This window comes from Oncorhynchus kisutch, linkage group LG30 (assembly GCF_002021735.2).
Source record: "Oncorhynchus kisutch isolate 150728-3 linkage group LG30, Okis_V2, whole genome shotgun sequence".
Classification (NCBI taxonomy): Eukaryota; Metazoa; Chordata; class Actinopteri; order Salmoniformes; family Salmonidae; genus Oncorhynchus; species Oncorhynchus kisutch.
Window position 1 is genome coordinate 24,557,114 of NC_034203.2, and position 27,321 is coordinate 24,584,434.

The 27,321-nt window shown below is 41.3% G+C and overlaps 2 protein-coding genes across 3 annotated transcripts in view; both read right to left on the minus strand.

Moving 5' to 3' along the window:
* Positions 1-895: 895 nt before the first annotated feature.
* On the minus strand, positions 896-8,547 carry kdsr (3-ketodihydrosphingosine reductase). Its single transcript, XM_020467021.2, has 10 exons — positions 8,114-8,547; positions 7,533-7,622; positions 6,035-6,091; positions 5,790-5,855; positions 5,594-5,689; positions 4,572-4,763; positions 4,363-4,446; positions 4,182-4,265; positions 3,911-4,012; positions 896-3,650 (listed from the first exon to the last, which is right to left on the minus strand). The coding sequence occupies exons 1-10, from the start codon at positions 8,300-8,302 to the stop codon at positions 3,531-3,533; spliced, it is 1,080 nt and encodes a 359-aa protein (XP_020322610.1). The 5' UTR covers positions 8,303-8,547; the 3' UTR covers positions 896-3,530.
* Positions 8,548-8,866: 319 nt separating this feature from the next.
* LOC109874945 (vacuolar protein sorting-associated protein 4B) overlaps positions 8,867-27,321 on the minus strand; it is a 36,456-nt gene continuing 18,001 nt past the window's right edge. For both annotated transcript variants that reach the window (XM_020467018.2, XM_020467019.2), the window contains 10 exons: positions 19,537-19,648; positions 19,214-19,364; positions 18,981-19,039; positions 18,625-18,744; positions 18,211-18,367; positions 17,786-17,934; positions 13,778-13,859; positions 10,960-11,179; positions 10,688-10,828; positions 8,867-10,586 (listed from right to left, as the gene is read on the minus strand). In XM_020467018.2, coding sequence (XP_020322607.1) covers positions 10,485-10,586; positions 10,688-10,828; positions 10,960-11,179; positions 13,778-13,859; positions 17,786-17,934; positions 18,211-18,367; positions 18,625-18,744; positions 18,981-19,039; positions 19,214-19,364; positions 19,537-19,648 — 1,293 coding nt within the window. In that variant the 3' untranslated portion in view covers positions 8,867-10,484. The remainder of the gene's footprint in view (positions 10,587-10,687; positions 10,829-10,959; positions 11,180-13,777; positions 13,860-17,785; positions 17,935-18,210; positions 18,368-18,624; positions 18,745-18,980; positions 19,040-19,213; positions 19,365-19,536; positions 19,649-27,321) is intronic.

Here is a 27,321-nt window from a genome sequence, read left to right on the forward strand (position 1 = left end):
GTAGAGAAATGTTTGCCATGATAGGATTTTAACCTTTAATTCTTATCTAATGCAGAAAATGTTGCAATAACCCTAACATTTCCCCAATATTTTATGGGTCGAAACATGGTGAATAGCCATTTCAACTATTACGAACAGTAGCCTATCAATTCTTATCATGTTGTAGAAATAGGTGAACCTTTCCTTATTTGAAGAATTAGAAGCTTCAAGCTTGCTTTCTTTAGCCCTGCCTGATTAACAATTTCTGAGCCCTTACTAGACAGGACTACACCATTCTGATTCCCCATGAGGGGACTGCTTTTATCTAGCATCCTTATGGACATCCATCCATCTCATTGGTGGACATATATTTTGATGTTCTCTGTGTTTTTCTCTTTCTTCCAGTGTGTCTGTGTATATCTCGCTCAGTCTCTCTACCTGCCTACATCTTCGACACACTCTGACAGGGCAACGCAGCCTCTAAATCCCCATGCAGTCTTCCTGCTGATCTGAGGGCACTATACCATAGCTACTGTCTGCCCAGGCTGTTCTGTTCCCATCATGGAAGATTAAATAATACTCATACAGAATACGTAAAACTGAACACCTGCCCCCCCCCCCAACAACTGCCCAGCCACAAGCACCTACTGTACATCAAAACTGTATAATGGTATGGAGTGGCACAGAACACCCACTCCACTCAGCTTCTGAATAGACAGGAGTCAGGATGGATCAACTGTAGCCATAGTCCAACCCTCAGCAACTGAATAATGTAAGTTCAGAATCCAGCAAACACAGCTACACGTACAGTATAGGTTATACAGAATCACAAAAGTTATTTAAAATAGGAGACTAACCATAGTTGTGTTTTAAAAGGCCTGTGTCAACAGTACTGAGAGCAGACAAAAACAGAGGGCATTTAGCAGAGGAAATGTCATTTTCCAAGGTTATTTATTTAGTTTTATCATGTAAGAAAATAAGACAAAGCAACATTGTTCTACTCCTTACATTTTTCTTTTCAATGGCACACAAGGTGAAATTCATACACAGTTGGCCAAAACAAAACAACCAATAAGATAGGAATGATATTCAGTAGCACTGTACTTAAACATTTTATAATCTTCTTTTAAATATCTCTGGACAACACCAATGATTGGGAAAACTAGAGCGTGACTGAGCATTTTAACAATGGTACAACTTGGTTGTAGTGTTTTAACATATTGTAAGCATAGGCTTGATTTGCAAAGCTTAAAATGTGTTCAAACAAAATAGCTTTTCCCATGAGCTACATATTATATCAAATGTCTATAAACGTCAACATATATGTGTTGCTACCTAAAGATGACAGAGTCAGAGCTAACAATGTACAGATGAGGAAATGACAGGTATCGACACACTAAGCGCTGGACAGTGACAATGTGCCTTGAACCAATGTTAAATGAGAACCTCCGAGTTGAATCATCCATTCTCACGTTCTTATTTTGGGTTTGAGTAAGGCCTTTTTGAACAAAAACTAATCTGAAATTGACGAACAAAACACACCAAAAGAGTTGGCATTTTCGCAGAAAAATCGAATTAACTGGTAAACCACAAGCGGCTTAAGCCACATTATTTTCTGTGAATAAATTCTATTATTTTATCATTAACATCATTCGTAGTTCTCTCTTAAGGCTTGGAATGGGTCCCCACAGTTGTAGTGCTTGGCTGAACTACAAACGGTTTATAGGATAGTACAAACCAGCAACATCAAACAAAATAAATCACAAGTAGTTGCATTGCATTTACAGAAATGGTCTCTTAATACATTTTGGCATTCAAATATTGGTGGATTAAAAAAAAGTATACTTTCTGATTCGTAGCCTATGGTTTGCATTAAAGGTCAGTACATTCTCCCCACAGTTGATGGATGGAAGGAAGACTTGCATGAGTTCACATTTGATATTTTCTCTCCCCATTAAGCAGAATATTGAGAAGGTAAGAAGGTACCGGGATGTTTAAAAGGCTTGGAGTTAGAGGACTTCGGGAAGGAACTGTGAATATTTACTGAGACAAATTACACAGTTAAGAGAGTATAGGATAGTGTCCACGGTGACTGGATGAAATGTAAAATTAGACAATACAATAGCACACATAGCTCCTTTATGTTGCTCTGCACAGACAGTTTGCCAGTCCCTCTTAATCTCTTGGCCTCTATATAAAATAGAGCTCTAGTGCCCTCTCCAGGCCTGAAGGGTCTTTGCTGGAACCTGCGAGTCACACCCCACGCCTTGTCCAGACACTACCCCATCACTTTAATCACAGAGCCCACTTGGATGCTACGTGGCAAAATATGTGCACAGATCACACATACACAGAGATCAACAACTGATAAGACATCATAGGAAGACAGTAAAGAGTGAATGAGGCTGGCATCAGATGTTAGCGGATTTGTTCTCATACTACATCGCACGACTGTCCTATGCCTACCTTTTACATACCGCTTCTACCTCAGGTAAGAAACACAAGTAAAATGTGAAAGTGGCATGCAAATAAGAGGAATAGAGGTTTTTCTTTTTTCCCCTGCCACCACCAGCGTCCAATGGCTTCTCTCTCTCCCTGGAGTAGGTTTGGTCAATGTACAGTCATTTAAACACATTGTAACAACACTGAATTAAAGTCTTTCCCCTCGGCTTCTTCACACGGCTCCTACACAGCACACACATTCTCTCGTACTTGCACATACAATCATTTTACCTAAAAATGCCGTGGATGATCATTTCCAGGAAGTAAATTAACATTTTTGCTTTGCCTTCTCTCATCACTGTTAAATCCCATCTAAGCTCCGTTAATGCATCCACAGCACGGGCCAATACGCCACCCTACATAAACAGCACATGGAAGGGCACCGGGTGACACAGAGTGAATAAAGAGAAGCTTTGCCTGCAAAGCTTGGGAAGGAAGGAGGAACACATTTGGTGAAAATAACAGTAGTTTGACGTGATAAAGATAGCTTACTCAGAATGGTCTGTATGACACATGGTTTGTTAGTGTTCTTGTTTCTTCTGATTCTTGGGATTGCAGGTCAACATGCTGACATAACCAGTCAGACTGGCAATCCCTTACTTTCCTCTCTGCATGGAAAAAAATAGGAGGATAGGGTGTCCCAAAAGTAGGCTAAAGTTTCAGGTGTTGACAAGACCTACTTTAACAGCAAGCTAGTAGTGTTTTGCCCTCATAGACCCTTGGGTAAAGCAGCCGTAACAATAAAAGCAGGTATACAGTTACAATTCAAATGTTTCAGAGCACTTGAGTAAACAATATCACTGGAATGATGAAAAAAGGTGGACAAACAAAATAACTGCCAAGAATTGTATGTATTAATAATAAGTAACAGGACACCTGCCATTTTCTTTACTTCGGTATTATCACTGGCGCACAAGATATCTGGCCATTTAGCCTGTCCAGGGTTGTGCCCTCTAAGGAATGGAGGGGAGGGGAGAGGAAGAGGAGATGAGGGCTGGCTGGGGTGAGTTCTCCAGTGGCAATAATAGTGGAGGGTGGGGGGGGGGTTGTTACTCCCTCTTGTCCGCTGCTTTGGCCTGCTCCCTCTGGATCATACAGCGACGCACAATGCTGTCGAAACTCCCCAGGTAGAACAGAGCAATGGTCCGGAACAGCCCCATGGTTACAATCTGCACAGAGATCAGAGGCCACATTAACAATTTGGGCTCTAGACAGTAAGACAGTTTTGGGACAATCCATTATTATGTTATAACCATAGAATTGTCATATTTCTAGCTTTATGGTTACAATATATGTGTAATAGATACAAAATGGCTTTGGTAAGTTGATAGTTAAGGTTCAGTTTACACATGTTTAGGAAAATAGTAATATTTGGGGTGTGTTGTAGTGAGACAGTGACAGTGCTGTTCCTGTGCTGTCGTGTAGTTACCTGCTGGAGGCCCTCTGTTATGGAGGTGACAGGTGACATTCCACAGGTGAGAGCTGAGAGCATGTAGCCGTCAGGCCCCACAGAGCTGTTAAAGTTCCCCTGCTGTGGGGGGCACAAAGACATGACCGTCAGAAAAACTGCTCTATCACACTTTTAGAGAGCAAATTTCTCTGTGTTTCTGACTAGAAGTTATTTATTGATGAAGGTTTTTATGTAGGCCTGAGGCCTGGTGAATTTCATAGTGACATTTGCTGAGAATGCAATGTCTTACCACTGCATCCTTGACAACGATCTTAGCCACCTGCTCCGGCTGAGTCACCCCAGATGTCTCAGAGATCAGCCTGGTCTCTAAAGGCTATGGAAGGACAAAGAGACAAAATATAACTTGAGGCGTTAGAATAAAATACAAAATATGAGAGTTTACACTTTCCCCTTTTCATGAGGAGACTCACCTTTGTCCTATTCTCCTCTGCTAGTCCTGGAGTGTCAGTGTCAGGGGGGTAGGCCACCGTTACATAAATGTTATATGGCTTCATCTGCAGGGACGAGTAGAGGAAAGAGTGCTCTCAGCCTTAAAAAGACTTATCCAAATTTTATGTTGAGAATTTGACCTATTGGCCCCCAATGTGGGCAGGAAAAGGAACAATTGGATACTACTCACCTCCATCTGCAGGGACTCTGCCAGCCCACGCAGGGCAAATTTGGATGGAGAGTAGGCTGTGTAGCCGAACAGGCCGATCTGGCCAGCCTGGGAGGAGATAAACAGTATGCGTCCCATCCTACGCTCCTTCATTGTGGTGATTACAGCCCGTGTGGGATACACACTGCCCAGGTAGTTCACCTCCATCATACTCTGTTATAGACAAGGATCACAAAAAGTAATGAATGTATTATTAATAAAAAAGGTATATTACTACTCATAGACTGAATAATATACATACTATCAAAGAGTATTCACATGAGAAAAAACAGCCTCCTAACATGGTAATTGTTATATTTCTGAGCAGTTTCCATGGTAATAGCATTTCTATGGGGTGAGGTCTAATGACTTCAGACCCTTAACGAGGCATGTGACCAGCATTGGAATGCCAGGATGAGAAGGAACTAGCTAGCAGCACCAGCACAGCCTAGCTCCCTCCAGGAAATCTAATTAAGTACATTAAATACATTAGGGTGTGGGGAACACACACACACAATCACATTTTCCATTGGTCATGATTATTATCTTAGTATCAGAATAATCCCTTCATGCACACACACTCGCAATGTGTACACACAACCTAATTTCCCTGGGTCATTATTGCGGTATTGGTACCATCCCTTCACTGTCAGAGAGTGAAGAAACCAGCCACCTCTTCAGCCTGGAATTAAACCTCTCTCTCATTCTTCCACTGCAATTAAATCTGCAGCAGACCTAGACTGCAACCGAATCTAACCTTCTGGCTCACTAGCTACCTCTAAACTGAAAACTGAACCCTTGGTTCCACCTTGGACAGACATCAAACCCTTTGAATCTTCAATCTGGGAAACATCTTGTCTCATTGCCTATTCAGAGTTAGTTTCAAATTATGTTCATTTTGGCACAACATCAAGGTTTTCTGAGGCACACACTAAGGAGTTGGGTTTCTGCGTTCTCCCTTCCAGACCTGTCGGTCTATTCCCCTCATTAGTTACAGTACTTACTCTGAAGCGCTCCACCTCCACCTCCTCAAACTTCCCAGAGAAGGACGTCCCAGCACAGTTCACCAACATGTCCACCGGACCAAGCTTTTCTTGGCACTAGATGGATGAAATTATATTGATATTGTTAATTGCAGAGAATTATTATAAAAGTTAGGAATTTATATGATGGAAAAGGCCCCTATCACTTGTGATTTACCTGCTTAATCACACTTTCCACCTGTCTGTAGTCCTTGGACACGTCAACTGATATGCAGAGCACCACCTGAGTGGAAGAGGAATACAAATACCAAAACAGTCAGCGGTCAAGTGAGTTGCTAATGAGATCATCCAGGTCAACAGTCAATGATTTGCTTGCACCCCCCCCAAAAGCAAGAACAACAAAAAACATTGTCTTTCTTCCACATTATCCCAAAACATGTACTGTAGCAACAATATACATACCTGCTTGTCATTAATGGCACATTTCTCCACTTCTTTTTTCGCTTGAACCAATTTACTCTAAAGGAAATTAAAGAATGATTGATAAATGTGCTGACTGAGTGATGCTCTGAAATATATATATATATACACAATACACTTCAAAAGTTTGGGGTCACTTCGAAATGGCCTTGTTTTTGTCCAATAAAATAACATCAAATTGATCAGAAATACAGTGTAGATATTGTTAATGTTGTGAATGAATATTGTAGCTGGAAACGGTCGTTTTTTAAATGGAATATCTACATAGGCATACAAAGGCCCATTATCAGCCACCATCACTCCTGTGTTCCAACAGATGCCTCACAAGTCATAAACTGGCAGCTTCATTAATTAGTACCTGCAAAACACCAGTCTCAACGTCAACAGTGAAGAGGCGTCTCCAGGCTGCTGGCCTTCTAGGCAGAGTTGCAAAGAAAAAGCCATATCTCAGACTGGCCAATAAAAATAAAATATTAAGATGTGCAAAATAACACAGACAGTGGGCAGAGGAACTCTGCCTAGAAGGCCAGCATCCCGGAGTCGCCTCTTCACTCTTGATGTTGAGACTGGTGTTTTGCAGGTACTATTTCATGAGCTGCCAGTTGAGGACTTGTGAGGTGTCTGTTTCTCAAACTAGACACTCTAATGTACTTGTCCTCTTGCTCAGTTGTGCACCGGGGCCTCCCACTCCTCTTTCTACTCTAGTTAGAGACAGTTTGCACAGTTCTGTGAAGGGAGTGCTACATAGCGTTGTATGAGATCTTCAGTTTCTTCATAATTTCTCACATGGATTAGCCTTCATTTCTCAGAACAAGAATAGACTGATGAGTTTTAGAAGAAAGGTATTTGTTTCTGGACATTTTGAGCCTGTAATCAAACCCACAAATGCTGATGCCCCAGATACTCAACTAGTCTAAAGGCGGCCAGTTTTATTGCTTCTTTAATCAGAACAACAGTTTTCAGCTGTGCTAACATAATTGCAAAAGGGTTTTATAATGTTCAATTAGCCTTTTAAAATTATAAACTTGGATTAGCTGACACAACGTGCCATTGGAACACAGGCGTGATGGTTGCTGATAAAGGGCCTCTATACGCCTATGTAGATATTCCATAAAAAGTCTGCCGTTTCCAGCTACAATAGTCATGTATAACATTAACAATTTCTACACTGTATTTCTGATAAATTTCATGTTATTTTAAATGGACACATTTTTTTTTGCTTTTCTTTAAAAAACAAGGACATTTCTAAGTGACCCCAAACTTTTTAACGGTAGTGTATATAATTATAAGAAGCATGTGTGCACCTAAATTGGGCAATGTAGACGCACACAAAGACATTTTGGAGCACATTTTGTAGACGCACTAGTGTTCCTAAATAAAAGTTCCAGGTCACAGCAAAATATTTAGCCGCATATACAAGTAAAATGGTTGCACTGTAGAGCCCTGCAAGGATGTTGATTTGAAGTGGATTTCTACTCACCTCGTCTCTTGCCACTAGTGTGATGAAGGCTCCTTGTCTGTAGCACTCCATAGCGATGCTTTTCCCTATTCCACTGGAACCTCCGGTGACCTGTGGGTTGAAAGGTGGTGGTAGGTGAGAGAGGAGGGTCATTCCCTTTAAAAAGTTAAATACAAGGGATGGTCCCCTAGGGTCAAAGTCCAAGTTACAGTAAATACAGTAGATCATTAGAATGTAGCTTTTTTTCCAAGTTAGTACATGTGTTTCTGCTAAAATGTGTAGTCATTTCTATGAAATTGAGTGTCATTGACTGGCTGGCCAACTTATTGCCATACTAGAGTTTTCACTTTAAGCTTGCAACACGTTGCAAAAGACAATACATTGTCAACTCTGTTACAAGCTGTTAATTAATTGTGGGCGTGTCGTACTTGTAGATCTGCTGCGTGCAAGCGCCTTTACTTACGAAACACCTTCACCTGCAACACCCTATAAAATCTACGGTGCAATGGTTATGCAATGCAACGTAGCTAACATAGTACCTTGTTTCTAACTAGCACGTCTGAATATGATACCGTTGTCTAGTTAGGACAATGAGCACTTACCACGACGTGGGCCCCATTTAATTTGAGAGGTTTGGGGCTAATCAAAGGGGATATCATGTATAACAGCAACACGAAGGCAACGACGAATGCAACAACGACTAGAAGCATAATGAAAGGCAAAAGGAGCCACCAGGAACTGAAGAAAAGCCAATCCGTGATCGTTGAACTCAATTCTTCCTCAGAGGACATGGGTGAAGCTGGCAGTTCGGTTAGCTTCTAGACTCAGTAGGAGCGAATCGCGGGGGCTTGCCCTTGTCAAAAGGGGTGGCGATTAAACACAGGAGTTTTCTAGCAGTATATTTGGCAGCGTGTCAGCGGGTTTACTTCCAAGATAAAATGCCGTGGTGGACCTTGGATCTACGATATTTTCCTGCCTAGCTGCAATATGAACCAAAACAAGTCGTATTGTGCACTTTGAACGGATGCGACAATTTGACCACCGTTCTAGGTATTTGTAGTTTTTAAACCATGAAGCAAACTGCCACCTAACCGAGGTTTGCTCATGTTAAGGACAGCACTTCCCAAAATGCAATGGTGTACTTCCCCATTGTTGGTGCACCCATTTTATTCTACCGACATAACCATCTCCATCGTCAGATCTTGATCTGTCAAATGAGATTTGTTTATTTAACTAGGCAAGTCAGTTAAGAACACAGTTTTATTTACAGTGACGGATATTGGCATTTGTAAAGATTCATTTGAATCCTCAACCTGGACCATGAGGCAATACTTTGTTAATTAAAAAGTCAAAAGTTCTCTATTACTTTTATTTACATATGCATGGGAAAGAACCATATACATGGACTTCTCCACTCACTGATATATATACTGTATCATTCTCTACACTTTTATAGTGAGTTAAAAAGATAAACACAAGATGTCCAACACTTTGAAAGATTTGTCTTCGGAATACAATCTCTATAAGATAAGAGTTTACATGAAATGTGCAAATATATTACATTTCAATACAACGATGACAAAACACAATATAGCTGTGCCTCTGGATATCAACTTCCACGTTTTTAAATGAACCAAACAAAATAACAATGTATATGTTCTTACTGCCTAAACTTGTTTCAGAAGGCACATGATGCGCATTGCTACGTCTTAAAATGTAGTACTGTAAGTTCAAGCGAGCTGCATTCCACCAATGCCATAACAAAAAAGGACATGACGCTGTTATGTGCCTAAAATGTCAATTTCAGGTTACCTCTACAATTCCATTCACAAAAGTATCAGCCGCGTTGTTTCTTCAGCACTGTTAGACAGTGTGACTGGATCTCCATAAGGCATCGCTTTTCAGTAGTTCATGTTGGGAAGATAAGCAATATGTAACAGAAATGTGGATGGTCAGGGGGAAAAGTACTGAATCCTAGTCTATAAGGTGTCTGGTCCAGTACTTTTGGTGATCCTGACAGTTTAATCAGAATGACAATGAACAAACCACAGAGTAGCCTTGAGAAAAAAAAAGTACATATACACAATATGTCCCAAAGTAGTTTCCACCCAGGTTGTTGTCGGTAGTTCTTTTAACCCTAGCAGAATCCCCACAAATATCTTGTGCATGTAGAATGACATACATTTGCAGTGCTTCAGCTACCCAAACCCATGTCTTTTACACCACCTTGAGACTACAAAGGCCTTTGAAAGTACAAATGGCATGCATTGTAAGTTTCATTCTCTCCAGACCAAAGAGCCATACATCTCCATAAAGTATCTACTATAAAATGAGTTCTCTCTTGTGTACAAAAATAAGTAGAGTATATGGATGCTTACAATGACAAGTGAGGTGCAATTTGATTGATGGCAAGTGGTACTTGAAAACTGAGCGTAGATATTTATTGGGGAAGTTAGATAAGCACTCTGCACAATAAGCAGCATCTGAATTTGGTTAACAAGCTTGTATCGGTAACTCGAATCAAACTCCCATTGACTTCAAAGCATGACATATGCAAATGTTTGAGTTGAGCATTGTTCTCAAGTTAGGATTCGGGCCAAGATGCTGCTAAACAGATTCCACAGAACATATGCCTATGTAACTCCAAGGTTCTTAATTTCCATGCAGCGTTTCATCCACCAATCAAGTCTACCTCAGACATCTTGCAGCAGTGAAGTGATCCGTAATTCTTTGGACACGGGGGGCATCTAAGAAAATATCCACCTTTGTTTAACCCCTTATGTGGCCAATAGTCAAGCTCAGTAGAGCCATAGAAATTGACTTAAATGGGGATATCGGTTCTAGTAATTCTATGAGTAGAGCAGTCATGTGGCACACTTCTGATGAGCCAACAGAGCATGAAGGGGAGAATGAACACTTTGATACAATCATAATATTTGTTTTGGTAAAAAAAAAGAAAAAAAGAAGCCACGTTTAGCCCTCCTGTCCAAAGTCATCTGTGAATTTTCTCAGTTTGTCCAAATCATGATCGTTGACAGTTGGCTTCGTGCTGGACAGGGACCTCAGCATGTCAGACTACAAAGAATAAAGAGAGACATGATCAAGCGTTATTCAACAGTCTTGTTTTCCCAAAAACATTACCATTCAGAAAGAGAAACAGATCATTTTGCACTCACCATACAAACAACTGGCTCACACAGCTTTTCCCCAGGGACCTCCATCCATGTCATCTCGACGCCGTTCGGGTCTCCCGGGGAGCACGGGGTCAAAAAGTCATCTACCAGGATTTTGGGGTTGTCTCTCAATGGCCCTCGTACCTTCAATAACAAATGCAATTTATTGTGTTAAAAATAACAAAACCCAATAGAACAATGGCATAGCTTGATATAAAGATTAACACAGAAGAATACACAGACGTTGTTAACTGGTCGTCAATATGGCGACGTACCCGTTTGAAGTGAGTGGCTGATTGAACTTTCCTGACGGGCTGCATAAGCGCATCTCTGACGATGACGCTGATGTCGGCCCCCGAGTACCCGTCTGTCTTCTTTCCGAGGGTGACAAAGTCAGAGTCGTTGAGGCTGGTGGGGGTGGTGCCTAGGTGGAGCTTGAACATGAAGGTGCGGGCGTGTTCCTCTGGCAGGGGGATGTAGATCCTCTTCTCAAACCTGAGATAAAAGTTCCAATGCAGTTATCTCAATATCAAATCATTTCTGGGTAACAACTAAGTACCTTACTGTGATTGGTCAAAAATAAACAAAAATGGCTTATTAGCAAAGAGCAATTTCTCAAGCAAGAATTTTGCTAGGACTGTCTGGGAGTGGTCTGAGTAGAGAGAAGGGCAGTTGGTGGTTGTGACATTTTGTCAGTCAGTTATTGCCATGGAAAAGACTGCCGGTCACACGATAATTGACCATTAATTAACAAACATGTTTAGCATCTCCGGTCCTCCACACATACAAGCTGCTGATGTGCGCCCTTGGTATCGTCTATATTTCAAAAAGTCTAATAAATCAGTTAAATATACACCATCACAATAAATCCATTACTTTAGGTAGGTCTAAAGAAACATTATGATATGAAGAAAATGGATTTCAGAAGAACAGAATATGAGTTGGCCTGCTGCATGTTATCTGGCTATGCGCCATGCCATAGGCTTGTTCATTTAGCATACAGGATATGCTTATAAGTCCAGTGCCATTATTTTATATTATAGGATTTCATAGTAAGAAGAATCCAAAGGAAAGGAGTAGGTGGCCAGTACATTGCAATAAACTTGACTCAACTACTAACAGAATATATTGACAAAATAATGCATATGGGAACAGCCAGCATAGTGCATCAGGACGCACAACTGCAATGCGTTTTGACTACTAGTCTTCCTCAGGCAGCATTGTGAGAAGAATATAACAGAACTTAGCTGAATAAAATAGAAAGGATATTTTTCTGATTCCAGAGCGAGAGTGTGCATATGAAGTGGCTAAGTTGAGCGTAAAAGTGAAAATTTGAAACAGGTCCTATACGCTAGATTTACAGTTATTTGACAACTTCAGTTGTGAATGATACAAACCATAGAATTCCTTCGAAAATCAATATATTTGGGCTGCATGATGAGACTATAGGCTATTGAGGATATGAGAAAGTCGCAAAAAAAGCTGAAGCTCTGTTCCTTGCCTCAGGCTGCACATGCTGTTCTCTCATCAAGTGACCATACTTTCACCCATCAGACTATTCTCAATTGAATCTAGTCTTTACCAATATGTTAAATGAATTTAGATTTAGAATTATCAAATGGGCAGGAACAGGGCAAGAGAAAAAAAAGACATGTAACCTATATGGACAGCAAATGGAGGCCACATTCCCACTGGTTCATTTCACTCATGTTGGGTAGGCTACTCCGGTTATTTCAGTGGTACAGGTGATATTCCACCCAAACTCTGTATGCCATGAGCTCTTCAACTCTGTTCCTGCAGCTACCCAGTGCTTAATTTTGGAAACCAAGTGAAATCTGTTCAGGAACATCAATAGAAACATGTTTCATTAAACTGTTGACAGCTCCTCCCTCTGCGCGCTGGAGAACGGAATGAAGGAGAGGAGATTGAAATGCATGGTGGCGAGAAATTCTCTAGCTAAAAAGGTCATGTGTCAGGCTATTATAAAAATATTAAAAATACCTATTTTATTGGGCACATACACATGGCTAGCAGATGTTAATGAGTATAGTGAAATGATTGTGCTTCTAGTTCCGACTGATCAACATCAAATACATTATAATTGTTGGCTAACTCTGAATTTGTTTAATTTAGGCTAGACCAATTATGCATGAAAGATAGCTTTAAAAAAATGCAGATTTAAGATACCCATGTGCATGTTGTTTTTAATTAATCATCACCTTAGAAAGCACTGTCCATTTCGTTGCGTTAGACTTTGAAACAACATCCACAATGACCATATTCTCCACTTCGTTTCAACCCGTTGTTGAACTTTTTTTCCAAATTATCAATCACAGCAAGGTGAGTTTTAAAAGCACATACAAGTGTTTGATGTGATTTTCGATTTCATTTGCATTGATGTCAGAGTGGTTAGAGGGACAATAGAGCCCTGAGTACTAGGCCATTAGCGATCTGATGATCATTAGCGAGTTGGGTACTATCTCCAGAGTGCATAAAAGGAGATTACCATGACTCAAATGTCGCATAGAATTTTACTGTGGTCATGACTGCCGGTAATGTGGTCACCGCAACAACCCTAGTGGGGAGGTGGAAAACTGAAAACTAGCTGTTATTGGTGGGTAGTTTGTATCTCCTTTTATTGTATTGGTCTATCAACGATTTACCGACTGGTGATGTCACCAGGCAGGCCAAAACTCCATCCAACCAAAACAGGCTGATATTTCAGGCAGTCTTTTCAAACAGCTCTTACACTAAAAGGTCCTTATCATAATGTTCACAATATTATTCCAACCTCATAGGTGTGGAGAAATATATAAAATCACAAGGAAATCACATACTCTACAGAAAGAAGAATACATTTACATCCCATACAGGGTAGATCTGAGCAGCAACACAAAGATAAGAAGCAATGCTGCTCAGTCACAGTATTCTAACTTCAGAGATTTCACATTATTATTACCCAAACGAGTTAAAGCAGGGTGGTACATCTTACCATACATTTGTAAGGCTGTTGTGTCACAGTCAACCATAAAGAACAAGTTATTTGGTACACAGTTGAGAAGGTAGGCTAAGCCAGTAAGAATGTGTCATTACCGTCTTCTGATGGCAGAGTCCAATGTCCAAGGGATGTTGGTGGCCCCTAATACCAGTACCCCATCGTTGTCATTCCCCACTCCTGAGGAAGAATATCTTATTAACATTTCAAAACCAGTTTAACTTAATATGACCAAAACACCAATACAGTCCACTATAATCTACATACACACACAAGTTTGGGTACACCTACTCATTCAAGGGTTTTTCTTGATTTGACTATTTTCTACATAGCAGAATAATAGTGAAGACATCAAAACAATTAAATAAACACATTGAATCATGTAGTAACCCAATTTGAGATCTCAATGTAGCCACCATTTGCACACTCTTGGCATTCTCTAAACAAGCTTCATGAGATAGTCACATGGAATGCATTTCAATTAACAGGTGTGCCTTCTTAAAAAGTTACACTTCTTAATGTGTTTGACTCAATCACTTGTGTTGTGACAAGGTAGGGGTGGTATACAGAAGATAGTCCTATTTGGTAAAAGACCAAGTCCATACTATGGCAAGAATAGCTCAAATAAGCAAAGAGAAATGACAGGCCACCAATACTTTAACTCATAAAGGTCAGTCAATACGGAAAATTAAGAACTATGAAAGTTTCTTCAAGTGCAGTCGCAAAACCCATCAAGCGCTGTGATGAAACTGTCTCTCCACAGGAAAGGAAGACCCAGAGTTACCTCTGCTGCAGAGGATAAGTTCATTAGAGTTACCAGCCTCAAATTACAGCCCAAATAAATACTTCAGAATTCAAGTAAAAGACACATCAACAGTTCAGAGGAGACTGCATGAGTCAAGCCTTCATGGTCAAATTGCTGCAAAGAAACCACTACTAAAAAGGACAATAAGAAGAGACTTGCTTGGGCCAAGACACACAAGCAATGGACATTAGACCGGTGGAAATCTGTCCTTTGGTCTGATGAGTCCAAATTTGACATTTTAGGTTCCAACCGCCATGTCTTAGTGAGACGCAGAATAGGTGAAAGGATGATCTCCACGTGTGTGGTTCCCACCGTGAAGCATGGATGAGGTGTGATGGAGGTGACAATGTCTGTGATTTATTTAGAAGTCTCCACAATCACCCGACCTCAACCAAATTGAGATGGTTTAGGATGAGTTGGACTGCAGAGTGAAGGAAAAGCAGCCAACAAGTGCTCAGCATATGTGGGAACTCCTTCAAGACTGTTGGAAAAGCATTCCTCACAAAGCTGGTTGAGAGATTGCCAAGAGTGCGCAAAGCTGTCATCAAGGCAAGGGGTGGCTACTTTGAAGAATCCAAAATATAATTTAATTTGTTTCAACACTTATTTGGTTACTAAACGATTCCATGTGTGCCATTTCGTAGTTTTGATGACTTCACTGTTACTCGACAATGTAGAAAAACTTTTTTTTTTTTTTACATTTAAAAGAAAAACATGAATGAGTAGGTGTCCAAACTTTTGACTGGTTGTGTGTTTGTGTGTGTGCACAATGCCTTCGGAAATTATTCAGACACCTTGACTTTTTCCACATTGTGACATTACTGCCTTACTCCAAAAATGTATTTTAAAAAAATAAAAAAAATCCTCAGCAATCTACACACAATACCCCATAATGGCAAAGTGAAAACAGGTTTAGAAATGTAAGCAAATGTTTAAAATAAACAATTACCTTAATTACATAAGTATTCAGATCCTTTGCCACTGGAAATTGAGCACAGATGCATCCTGTTTCCATTAATCATCCTTGAGATGTTCCTTCAACTTAATTGGAGTCTACCTGTGGTAAATTCAATTTATTGGACATGATTTTGAAAGTTTGGAACCAAGACTCTTCCTAGCTGGCCGCCCGGCCAAACTGAGAAATTGGGGGGCCTTTATCAGGGAGGTCACCAAGAACCCCATGTTCACTGACAGAGCTCCAGAGTTTCTCTGTGGAGATGGGAGAAACTTCCAGAAGGACAACCTTCTCTGCAGCACATCACCAATCAGACCATTATGGTATAGCGGCCAGACGGAAGCCACTCCTCAGTAAAAGGCATGACAGTCCACTTGGAGTTTGCAAAAAAAGCACCTAAAGACATAGACCATGAGAAACAAGATTCTCTGGTCTGATGCAACCAAGATCAAACTCTTTGGCCTGAAGGCCAAGCATCACGTCTGGAGGAAACCTGGCACCATCCCTACGATGAAGCATGGTGGTGGCACATCATGCTGTGGGGATGTTTTTCAGCGGCAGGGACTGGAAGAGTAGTCAGGATTGAGGTAAAGATGAACGGAGCTAAGTACAGAGAGATCCTTGATGAAAACCTGCTCCAGAACACTAAGTACCTCAGACCTCAGACTGGGGGAGAAGGGCCAGGAAGCAGCAGCGACTCGATCAATAAAAAAGTGGTCAGATGAAGCAGATGCTAAGCTACAGGACTGTTTTGCTAGCACAGACAGGAACTGCAACTGGATCCTGGACTTCCTGACAGGCCACCTCCAGGTGGTAATGGTAACAACACATCCACCACACTGATCCTCAACACAGGGGCCCCTCAGGGGTGCATGCTCAGTCCCCTCCTGTACTGCCTGTTCACGCATGACAGTACGGCCAGGCACAACTCCAACACAGTCAATAAGTTTTCCGATGACAACAGTGGTAGGCCTGATCACCTACAAGACAGCCTATAGGGGGTAGGTCAGAGACCTGGCCGTGTGGTGCCAGGACAACAACCTCTCCCTCAATGTGATCAAGACAAAAGGAGATGATTGTGGACTACAGGAAAAAGAGGACCGAGCATGCCCCCACTCTCATTAACGGGGCTGCAGTGGAGCAGGTTGAGAGCTTCAAGTTCCTTGGCGTCCACATCACCAACAAACTAACATGGTCCAAGCACACCAAGACAGTTGTGAAGAGGGCACGTCAGAACCTATTCCCCCTCAGGAGACTGAAAAGATTTTGCATGGGTCCTCAGATCCTCAAAAGGTTCTACAGCTGCACCAGAGCTTCCTGCCATCCAGGACCTTTATACCAGGTGGTGTCAGAGGAAGGCCCTAAAAATGGTCAAAAACTCCAGTCACCCTAGTCACACTGTTCTCTGCTACCGCACAGTAAGTGGTACCGGAGAGCCACGTCTAGGTCCAAGAGGCTTCTAAACAGCTTCTACCCCCCAGCCATAAGACTCCTGAACATCTAATCAAATGGTTACCCAGACTATTTGCATTGCCGTCCCCTCTTTTACACCGCTGCTACTCTCTGTTGTTATCATCTATGCATAGTCACTTTAATCATGTACATATTACCTCGACTAACCGGTGCCCCCACACATTGACTCTGTACTTGTACCCCCTGTATATAGTCTCGCTATTGTTATTTTACTGCTGCTCTTTAATTACTTGTTACTTTTATTTCTTATTCTTTTTTTAACTGCATTGTTGGTTAGGGGCTCGTAAGTAAGCATTTCACTAACGTCTACTGTTGTATTCGGCGCATGTGACTGATAAAATTTGATTTGGGGTGAAGGCTCACCTTCCAATAGGACAACAACCATAAGCACACAACCAAGACAAAGCAGGAGTGGCTTCAGGACAAATCTCTGAATGTCCTCAAGTAGCCCAGCCAGAGCCCAGACTTGAACCCGATCATCTCTGGAGAGACCTGAAAATAGCTGTGCAGCAATGCTATCCATCCAACCTGACAGAGGTTGAGAGGATCTGCAGAGAAGAATGGGAGAAACTCCCCAAATACAGGTGTGCCAAGCTTATAGCGTCATACCAAAGAAGACTCAATGCTGTCATTGCTGCCAAAAGTGCATAAACAAAGTACTGAGTTAAAGGGTCTGAATACCTATGTAAATGTGACATTTCCATTTTTAAAAATAAAAACCTGTTTTTGCTTTAACATTATGGAGCATTGTGTGTAGATTGAGGGGAAAAAATATTTAATCAATTTTAGAATAAGTGTATGTAATATAATGTATGTATGTATGTATGTATGTATGTATGTATGTATGTAAGTAAATTGTTCTGTCGCTCTCACCCTGCATCTGAACCAGAAACTCTGTCTTGATGCGGCGAGCTGCCTCACTCTCGTTCTCACTCCTGGAGCCGCACAGTGAGTCTATCTCATCTATGAAGATGATGGAGGGTTTGTGCTCCCGTGCAAGAGTGAACAAGTTCTTTACTAACCTGGAGAGGAGAAAGGAGGCTCAAAGAAACATAAAGCTGGTCATATTATTTTCCCCAATAGACACATGGAGCTGGTGTCCCTCACACAGATTAAACTTAAATCCAGGACTAAAAATGCTTTTTCCCCGAACGGGGAATATAATCTCTATCGAGTTTGCTTTTTTGTCTAGAAATAGGCTTAATCTAGGCCTAATTTACAACCATTAAAACAGCATCATTGGATTTATATCTACAAATAATCACTAATGTTTCCCTGGATTAAGAGTAAAATCTCACTTTTCACTCTCTCCCAGCCACTTGGACACCAGGTCAGAGGAGGAGATCGAGAAAAAGGTGGAGTTGTTGGCCTCTGTGGCCACAGCTTTAGCCAGGTAGGACTTTCCTGTACCAGGAGGACCAAAGAGCAGGATCCCCCTCCATGGCGTTCTTTTACCTGACAGACAGACACATGTCTTTGGGAGTGGTCGTGAATAACAGTGGGGAAGAAATAGGCTAAGCTTCTCATTTTCAAATGACTGAACGGTAATAATCAATTGATTCTATACAATGTTGTTGGATAGACTCATTTTCAGTAGGTTCCAAAGGCCCAACAAATTAGCCAATAGTGGAAGTTTCAGCATGTTTCTCATACATTCTGATATTACATCATCATTAATTCTCTGGAGATCTGAGGCAGTAAGAATGCATTACCTGTGAAAAGATGTGGGAATTTAATTGGCAAAATAACAGCTTCTTTCAGTGCCTCTTTGGCTCCCTCTAAACCGGCAACATCATTCCACTTGATGTTTGGCTTTTCCATAACGATGGCGCCTAAAAAAACAAAATCCAGTATGAAGGGAACATACAAATAACTTTACAGTAAAGGAAAATATTCAGATACATTCATGTGAAAACCTAATAATAAACTGATTTATTAGACACCTCAACCGGGTGAGGTAAAAGTAAAATGAAACTGAGCCAAATAACCTCATATAAAATTGTGACAGAGCGTTGTAATGCAATTCAAAAGTAAAACTTTCACACAGTATGTCAGTGATACAACTAACCTGAAAGTTGGTTTTGGAACTTCTTTTTCTCTGGGTCATCTCCTTCATCGCTTTCATTTCTGCACAATAATAATCCATCTCAATTATGCTGAAGAGCACACGTGTACACAGAACCACAAGATGTTTTTGATCCAACTAATTGACATCACATTCCAATAACCCCCCCCCACACACACACACTCACAGCCAAGCCTCATTGCATGAGCAAAGACTGCGCGCGCACACACACACACCCTTTGTCGTCAGCTTGGGACTCCTTCACAGGCTTGGCGGGTGGAGCCTTCTCTTTCTTCTTCAGATAATCTTTGAGCTTCTCTGCTCTGTCAAGGTACTCAGCACACTTGGCCCTGATGCTCTGTTTGGCTTTGTCACCCTGGGCTTCATCTGGAAGGAGAGGAATGCAAGGATTGTATTAAATTTGGTCTCAAGTATCTGTTTTTATTTAGAAAATAATCACAATTACAGTAATCCCCCTGGACTGTGTGAAATGGAAAAATACATTCTGCTGACAAGATGAAAGAGCAGCATGCAAATATCTCATGGTCTTGAAGCGTACATTTTACTACGTGTAGGAAGTACTGAACAGCGTGTTGGTATAGACGCAGGGCCTCGTCGTAGTTCTGAGCTTTATCCTCCTGGGCTGCCTTGCTGGCCAGATCTATGGCTTTCTGAAAAACAGAAAGGAGAAAGTTATTAAAAAGCAAATACATAAGGAAAGCAACAAATTGAAAGAGGATTAGCTGCAAGAAGTTTCATTTTGCTAATCAGAATTAACTGACTCTTCAAAGCTATGGGACTTTCACTAGGGACAGGGGGACATGTCATGAATTTAATGCAATTGTAATCTTCTTTCTATGAATTCGGTGCTAGCATTTAATATAATACAAGTAACAAAACACAGAAAACACTTAGTATTCAGAGGAATGTACTGTACATCAAAACTGGGACCGAGAGACTGAAAAACAGCTTCTATCTCAAGGCCATCAGACTGTTAAACAGCCATCACTAACATTGAGTGGCTGCTGCCAACATACTGACTCAAATCTCTACCCACTTTAATAATAAAAAATTGGATGTAATAAATGTATCACTGCTTATCACTACTGCATCCTGCCTATGCAGCTCAGCCATCGTGCATCCATATATTTTTATGGACATATTCTTATTCCATCCCCTTACAATGTGTGTGTATAAGGTAGTTGTTAGATTACTAGTTAGATAATACTGCATGGTCGGAACTAGAAGCACAATCATTTCACTAAACTCGCATTAACATCTGCTAACCATGTGTATGTGCCCAATAAAATTTGATTTGATTTAAAGGCCTGTCACATATGCTGCTGGCTTTCACCATCCCTAAAGAGTGGTTATCAATCAGAGCTCTAATAAAAAGGGGCTTGTCAAAGGTGATAGACCAATATCATCACAAAATGCATCTTCAATGACATGAATCAGCAAGGAACTCCTCCTTTCAACCTGGTCTCAGAGCCTTTCGAATTATTCTGCATTTACACTACATGATCAAAAGTAAAAAAATAAAAAAAAAAGTAAAACTGCTCATCGAGCATCATTAATATGGAGTTGGTCCACCCCTTTGCTGCTATAACAGCCTCCACTAGATGTTTGAACATTGCTGTGGAGACTTGCTTCCATTCAGCCACGAGCATTAGCGAGGTCAAGCACTAATGTTGGGCGATTAGGCCTGGCTCACAGTCGGCGCTCCAATTCATCCCAAAGGTGTTCGATGGGGTTGAGGGCAGGGCTCTGTACAGCACAGAATCATCTAGAATATCATTGTATGCTGTAGGGTTAAGATAATTCCAGTGAAGGGGTAAGGGGCCAAGCCTGAACCATGAAAAACAGCCACAGACCAATATTCCAAACTTTACATTTGGCACTGCGCATAGGGGCAGGTAGTGCTCTCCTGGCATCCGCCAAACCCAGATTAATCCGTCGGACTGCCAGATGGTGAAGCTTGATTCATCACTCAAGAGAACGCGTTTCCACTGCTGTCAATGGCGACAAGCTTTACACCACTCCAGCCGACACTTGGCATTGCACATGGTGATCTGGGTTTTCATGGCTGCTCAGCCATGGAAACCCATTTCATGAAGCCCCCGACAAATAATTAATTTTGCTGAAGTTGCTTCCAGAGGCAGTTTGGAACTTGGTAGAGTGTTGCAACTGAGGACAGATTATTTTTTACCCGCTACGTGTTTCAGCACTCGGCAGTTCCGTTCTGCGAACTTGTGTGGCTTACCACTTCACAGGTGAGCTGTTGTTGCTCCTAGAAGTTTCTACATAACAGCACTTACGGTTGACCAGGACAGCTCTAGTAGGGCAGAAATTTGATGAACTGACTTGGAAAGGTGGCATCCTATAACAGTGCCATGTTGAAAGTCACTGAGCTCTTCAGTAAGGTCATTCTACTGCCAATGTTTGTCTATGGAGATTGCATGGCTGTGTGCTACATTTAACACACCCATCAGCAACGGGTATGGCTGAATTAGCTGAATGCACTAATTTGAAGAGCTGTCCACATACTTGTGTGTGTGTATGAATACGTATATACATACATACACCACCGGTTAAAAGTTTTAGAACACCTTGTCATTAAAGGGGTTATTTTTATTTTAACTATTTTTCTTCATTGTAGAATAATAGTGAAAAATCATGTAGTAACCCCCACCCCCCCTAAAAAAAATTGTTTTTATATTTTTACATTTGAGATTCTACAAATAGCCACCCCTTGCCTTGATGACAGCTTTAAAACACTCAACCATTTTCACCTGGAATGCTTTTCCAATAGTCTTGAAGGAGTTCTCAAATGCTGAGCAATGATTGGCTGCTTTTCATTCACTCTGCGGTCCAACTAATCCCAAACCATCTCAATTTGGTTGAGGTCGAGGGGGGATTGTGGAGGCCAGGTCATCTGATGCAGCACTCTATCACTCTCCATCTTGGTAAAATAGCCCTTACACAGCCTGGAGGTGTGTTGGGTCATTGTCCTGTTGATAAACAAATGATAGTGGGACTAAGCCCAAACCAGATGGGATGTCGTATCACTGCAGAATGCCCTGGTAGCCATGCTGGTTAAGTGTACCTTGAATTCTAAATAGAATCACTGACAGTATCACCAGCAAAGAGCCCCCACACCACCTCCTCCATGCTACACGGTGGGAAATACACATGCAGAGATGCAGAGTTCACCCGAACCGCATCTCACAAAGACACGGCGGTTGGAAACAAAAATCTCCAATTTGGACCCTTGAAACCAAAGGGCAGATTTCCACCAGTCTAATGTCCATTGCTTGTGTTTCTTGGCCCAAGCACGTCATCTTAATAGTGTGCTTTAGTAGTGGTTTCTTCGCAGCAATTCGACCATGAAGGCCTGATTCACGCAGTCTCCTCTGAACAGTTGATGATGGGATGTGTCGGTTACTTGAACTCTGTGAAACATTTATTTGGGCTGTAATTTCTGAGGCTGATGACTAATGAACTTATCCTCTGCAGCAGAGGTTACTCTAAGTCTTCCTTTCCTGTGGCGGTCCCCATGAGAACCAGTTTTTTCATAGCGCTTGATGGTTTTTGCGACTGCACTTGAAGAAACATTCAAAGTTCATGAAATTTTCCAGATTGACTGACCTTTAAGTAATGATGGACTGTCATTTCTCTTTGTTTATTTGAGCTGTCCTTTACCAAATAGGGACATCTTCTGTATACCCCCCCCCCCCACCTTGTCACAGCACAACTGGTTGGCTCAAAACGCATTAAGGGAAGAAATTCCACAACTTAAGGCACACCTGTTAATTGAAATGCATTCCAGGTGCCTACCTAAGACAAAGGTTGGCTATTTGAAGAATCACAACTATATTTAGAAATTGTTTAAACATTTTTTGGTTACTACATGATTCCATGTATTATTTCAAACTTTCGATGTCGTCACTATTTTTCAACAATGTAATTTTTTGGGGGGTAAAATAAAGAAAAACCCTTGAATGAGTAGGTGTTCTAAAACTTTTGACCGGTAGTGTAGTGTAAATCCAAGACACTCCATTTAGTATGATATGTTACTAATTACAATTCCTATTAAATGTTTTTAAAAAATTATAATAATCTAGGTATCTAGGGGTTAGGGTTACATTTGGGAGTTAGGTTAAAGGGTTTTAAGGTTAGGGTTAGGGTTAGCTAAAATGCCAAGTAGTTGCAAGGTTGCTAAAAAGTAGCTGAAAAGTTGCAAATTAGCTAAAATTGTCCATGAGACTCAAATTCACAATCTTTGGGTTGCTAGACATTCGAGGTATGTGACCATACCAAACTTAACATGTCATACTAATTTGAGTGTTTTAAATTATTTATTTTTTTACCCTTTATTAAACTAGGCAAGTCGGTTAAGAACAAATTATTTTACAATGATGGCCTACCCAGGTCAAACCCGGACACCGCTGTGCCAATTGTGCGCTGCCCTATGGGATTCCCAATCACGGCCGGATGTGAAGCAGCCTGGATTTAAACCAGGTACTGCAGTGACGCCTCTTGCACAGATGCAATGCCTTGACTGCTGCGCCACACGGGAGCCCAAAGATACTGGTGTTACTATGTTATTTCTAGTCTATGAGACCAGGCTGCTCATTCAGATAAAGGCCTGCTAAAATTAAAGCACATTATTTTCTAAAATGCTGAGGGTATGAAAAATATTGTTCCAAAGCTAAGATGTTTAAATTAGTGTTTTGAGTGGCCCAAATAAAATGTGAAGGATGTTTTGTTTTTTTGGACTTCCATTTTTCATGTACCCTGAAAAAAAGTATATGGTGCCAGGAGAGACTAATGCACCGCTTTGTTTTGTTTCAAATGCTACTGGAAAGCTTAGAAAAATTATGTGAACAAATCAACTGAAAGACTTGGTTTGAAGCAGAATTTCCGTTAGGAAAACGTGGCGCCGGATATTTGACCGGCAGAATTTTTTGTTAACCGACATTTGAGAAATTTACCAGACCCATACGCATTGGGTGCGTAACCGGATTTAGATAATGGTTACACATCTTTACCTAATTTTGATGCTGACTGCCACATTTACTTTTCCCTCTGGAAACAAGACTAGTAACAAAAAGTAAAATCACCAGCCTATGTCAACCTAATATTGCCCTTAGTAGAAAAGTATACCTATTCTATTGGTGAAAACAAATGTTATTTGTCACATGCGCCGAATACAACAGGTGTAGACCTTACAGTGAAATGCTTACTTACAAGCCCTTAACACTTATTTTTCTTAACTGCATTGTTGGTTAAGTAACAAATCAGCAGTAAAATAACTGTCGCGAGACTATATACAGGGGTACTGGTACAGAGTCAATGTTCGTGGGCACTGGTTATTTGAGGTAATTGAGGCAATATGTACATGTAGGTAGAGTTAAAGTGACTATGCATAGACAAACAGAGGATAGCAGCAGAGTAAAATAGGGGGTGGGCAATGCAAATAGTTTGGGTAGCCATTTGATTAGATGCTCAGGAGTCTTATGGCTTGGGGGTAGAAGCTTATTAACAGCCTCTTGGACCTAGACTTGGTGCTCCAGTACCGCTTGCCATGCAGTAGCAGAGAGAACAGTCTATGACTAGGATGGCTGATCATTTTTTGGGCCTTCCTCTGACGCCGCCTGGTATAGAGGTCCTGGATGGCAGGAAGCTTGGCCCCAGTGATGTACTGGGCCGTGTGCACTACCCTCTGTAGTGCCTTGCGGTCGGAGGCCGAGCAGTTGCTACACCAGCCAGTGATGCAACCAGTCAGGATGCTCTCGATGGTGCAGCTGTAGAACCTTTTGAGAATCCGAGGACCCATGCCAAATCTTTTCAGTCTCCTGAGGGGGAATAGGTTCTGACGTGCCCTCTTCACAACTGTCTTGGTGTGCTTGGACCATGTTAGTTTGTTGGTGATGTGGACGCCAAGGAACTTGAAGCTCTCAACATGGTCTCTGACCTCCCCCCAATAGGATTTCTCTGCGTTGTCGGTGATCAGGCCTACCACTGTTGTGTCATCGGCAAACTTAATGACGGTGTTGGAGTCGTGCCTGGCTGTGCTGTCATGAGTGAACAGGCAGTACACGAGGGGACTGAGCATGCACCCGAGGTCCCCGTGTTGAGGATCAGCGTGGCGGATGTGTTGTTACCTACCCCTATCACCTGGGAGCAGCCCGCCAGGAAGTCCAGGGTCCAGTTGAAGAGGGAGGTGTTTAGTCCCAGGGTCCTTAGTTTATTCATGAGCTTTGAGGGCACTATGACGTTGAAGCATTCATTCAAACAGCACTTTCATGCGTTTTGCCAGCAGCTCTTCGCTGTGCTTCAAGCACTGAGCGGTTTATGACTTCAAGCCTATCAACTCCCAAGATTAGGCTGGTGTAATCGATGTGAAATGGCTAGCTAGTTAGCGGGGTGTGCGCTAATAGCGTTTCAAACATCACTCGCTCCGAGACTTGGAGTAGTTGTTCCCCTTGCTCTGCATGGGTAACGCTGCTTCGAGGGTGGCTGTTGTCGATGTGTTCCTGGTTTGAGCCCAGGTAGGGGCGAAGAGGGATGGAAGCTATACTGTTACACTTGCAATACTAAAGTGCCTATAAGAACATTCAATAGTCAAAGGTATATGAAATACAAATGGTAGAGAGAGAAATAGTCCTATAAATACTATATTAACTACAACCGAAAACCTCTTACCTTGGAATATTGAAGTCTCATGTTAAAAGGAACCACCAACTTTCATATGTTCTCATGTTCTAAGCAAGGAACTTAACCTTTTTGGGATAGGGGGCAGCATTTTCACTTTTGGATGAATAGCGTGCCCAGAGTGAACTGCCTCCTACTCTGTCCCAGATGCTAATATATGCATAGTATTATTAGTATTGGATAGAAAACACTGAAGTTTCTAAAACTGTTTGAATGATGTCTGTGAGTATAACAGAACTCATATGGCAGGTGAAAACCTGAGACAAAATCTAACCAGGAAGTGGGAAATCTGAGGTTTGTAGCTTTGCCTACCGAATACACAGTGTCTATGGAGTCAAGTTGCACTTCCTACAGCTTCCACTAGATGTCAACCGTCTTTAGAAACTTGTTTCAGGCTTCTGCTATAAAGGAGGGAGGAATGGGAGCTGAATGAGTCATGGGTCTGGCAGAGTGTCTCAGGCTCGTGATGTGCGCTCCCGACAGAGTTAGCTCTTGTTCCAGTGCTTTTCTTCAGACAATGAAATTCTCCGGTTGGAACCTTATTGATGATTTATGTTAAAAACATCCTAAAGATTAATTCCATTCATCGTTTGACTTGTTTCTACGACCTGTAATGGAACTGAGTTTTTGTCTGGACGAAGTACTCACGCCTGAAGATGGATTGCTGGGCTGAACACGCTAACAACAAGTGGCTATTTGGACATAAATGATGGACTTTATGGAACAAATCAGTCATTTATTGTCGAACCAGGATTCTTGGGAGAGCCTTCTGATGAAGATCAAATGTAAGTGAATATTTAGTGTTATTTCTAACTTCTGTTGACTCCAACATGGCGGATATTTCTTTGGCTGGATTGGGCTCTGAGCACCGTTCTCAGATTATGCTTTTTCAGTAAAGTTTTTTTTTAAAATCTGACACAGCGGTTGCATTAAGGAGAAGTATATCTTTAATTCTGTGAATAACACTTGTATCTTTTATCAATGTTTATTATGAGTATTTCTGCAAAATCACCGGATGTTTTGGAATCAAAACATTACTGCATGTAACGCGCCAATGTAAACTGAGATTTTTGGATATAAATATGCACATTATCGAACAAAACATACATGTATTGTGTAACATGATGTCTTATGAAGGTCATCAAAGGTTAGTGATTAATTTGATCTATATTTCTGCTTTTTGTGACTCCCGTCTTTGGCTGGAAAAATGGCTGTGTGTTTTTTTGACTTGGCTATTACCTATGTTGTGCTTTCGCTGGAAAGCCTTTTTGAAATCGGACACGATGGGTAGATTAACAAGAAGCTTTTCTTTCATTTGCTGTATTGGACTTGTTAATGTGTGAAAGTTATATATTTCCCAAAAATATTTTTGAATTTCGCGTGCTGCCTTTTCAGTGGAATGTTGTCGAGGGGTTCCGCTAGCGCAACGCCTGCACTAGAAACGTTCAACGTTAGCTTTTTTTACATGGCACATATTGCACTTTTACTTTCTCCAACACTTTGTTTTTGCATTATTTAAACCAAATTGAACATGTTTCATTATTTATTTGAGGCTAAATTTATTTTTATTGATGTATTATATTAAGTTAAAATAAGTGTTCATTCAGTATTGTTGTAATTGTCATTA

Bases quoted from the DNA above. Each gene is read 5' to 3' on its own strand.
- kdsr (XM_020467021.2), bottom strand. From the start codon at position 8,302: ATGTCCTCTGAGGAAGAATTGAGTTCAACGATCACGGATTGGCTTTTC. The intron at 5,690-5,789 runs GTAAATCACAAG...TCATCCATCTAG, and splicing joins TGGAAAGTGTGATTAAGCAG to TGCCAAGAAAAGCTTGGTCC. The intron at 4,013-4,181 runs GTAAGACATTGC...TGCCCCCCACAG, and splicing joins TCGTTGTCAAGGATGCAGTG to CAGGGGAACTTTAACAGCTC.